The sequence below is a fragment of the Pteropus vampyrus genome, unplaced genomic scaffold (genome assembly GCF_000151845.1).
Source record: "Pteropus vampyrus isolate Shadow unplaced genomic scaffold, Pvam_2.0 Scaffold105, whole genome shotgun sequence".
Classification (NCBI taxonomy): domain Eukaryota; kingdom Metazoa; phylum Chordata; class Mammalia; order Chiroptera; family Pteropodidae; genus Pteropus; species Pteropus vampyrus.
In genome coordinates this window covers 1260357-1261614 of record NW_011888886.1, presented here as the reverse complement: position 1 = coordinate 1261614, position 1258 = coordinate 1260357, and the positions used below count along the sequence as shown (strand labels likewise).

The following is a 1258-nucleotide window of genomic DNA, read 5'->3' as shown; positions in this document are numbered from 1 at the left end:
ACCATCCAGACGTTCATCCTCTCTGCCATCTGGCACGGGGTGTACCCCGGATACTACCTGACATTTCTAACAGCAGTGGTGATGACATTAGCAGCTCGAGCGGTAAGTATCCAGAGTTGGTGATGACATTAGCAGCTCGAGCGGTAAGTATCCAGAGTTTCGCGTCATACCTCAGGGGCCGTCTCCTCGACCTGGGACAGAAACTGAGTTGAGTGTTTACAAGGCAGGCCCCGGTCAGCTCTCGGGCTGGCAGCGAGGCGTGTGCCCAGCGTGTTTGCCCGGCACGCCACGGGCTCCACGCAGGAGGCACCCACAGGGGGTGCGTCGTTGTCACAGAATTTTTAAGGGGAGCCGAAAACTGAGTTAAAGAAAGATCAGATGGGTAGGTTTATTTCAAAAATGTTTCTGGAAAGCCGTAACCTTTGAGTCTTCTTTTAAATGAAGAGTGGGGTATCGCTAGGCCTCGATTAAGTGCCCGGTGGCACTTAATGCCCGGGTGGCCCTGCCCGGTGGCAGATGCCGCATTAGAAGCAGGGCACAGCTCTTGAGAACGTTCACTTGCTTGTGATCTGGAGTCATATTTGGGGGAACAATTGAGAAGTTAGGTTGGCGATATGGCTGGGCAAAGAAGAAGGACGTGACGCGACAAAACGGTGTTTGAACGAGCTTCTTATGTCACTTACGGGTAAGATGGCTTCACCGAACAAACTACCGCTAGTTACTGCATTCAGTTAAGGTACACTGGGGATGTATGAGGGAAACATCACGAAATACTAAGGGCTCACTTTCTGGTAGTCTGGAGTCTAACTGGGGGCATAAAGTGTATGCATGTGGCATGTGTGTGTGTGTGTGTGTGTACACGTGCACCACAAGGCACATAATGTAGATTCCATGAGTTTTATAGATAGTAGGTGTCATAGGTGTTTAGAGGGGAAAGAAGCAAAGTCCCTTTTGGCCAGCTTTATTGGAGGTAGGCTCATTAGGAAAGCATGGTTGGATTTGGTCTTTGAAAGATAAAAGTTATTTCAATGGTGAGTGGAGAGAAAATGACATTTCAGGCGTGGAACTGACGTTAGCAGAACTAGGTTTGAAAGTGCGTGGTGTCTTTGGGAATGACAAACGTGATTGAAGCAGCGATCTCCAGCAAGCATAAATAGGGAATAATTCTGGAAAGTCCAAGGGCGGGGTGGGGGAGCAGACAAATAGCAGGAGAACTTGAGCACCAAACTGGAGAAGAGCCTGATCTTTATTCTGTCTG

General features: G+C 49.1%; 1 protein-coding gene across 1 annotated transcript in view; it reads left to right on the top strand.

The window, feature by feature from the left end:
• MBOAT2 (membrane bound O-acyltransferase domain containing 2) overlaps nt 1–123 on the top strand; it is a 32804-nt gene extending 32681 nt beyond the window's left edge. The window contains exon 5 of the mRNA XM_023533602.1: nt 1–123. This exon is cut by the window's left edge and continues 1 nt beyond it. Coding sequence (XP_023389370.1) covers nt 1–123 — 123 coding nt within the window.
• Nucleotides 124–1258: the final 1135 nt, after the last annotated feature.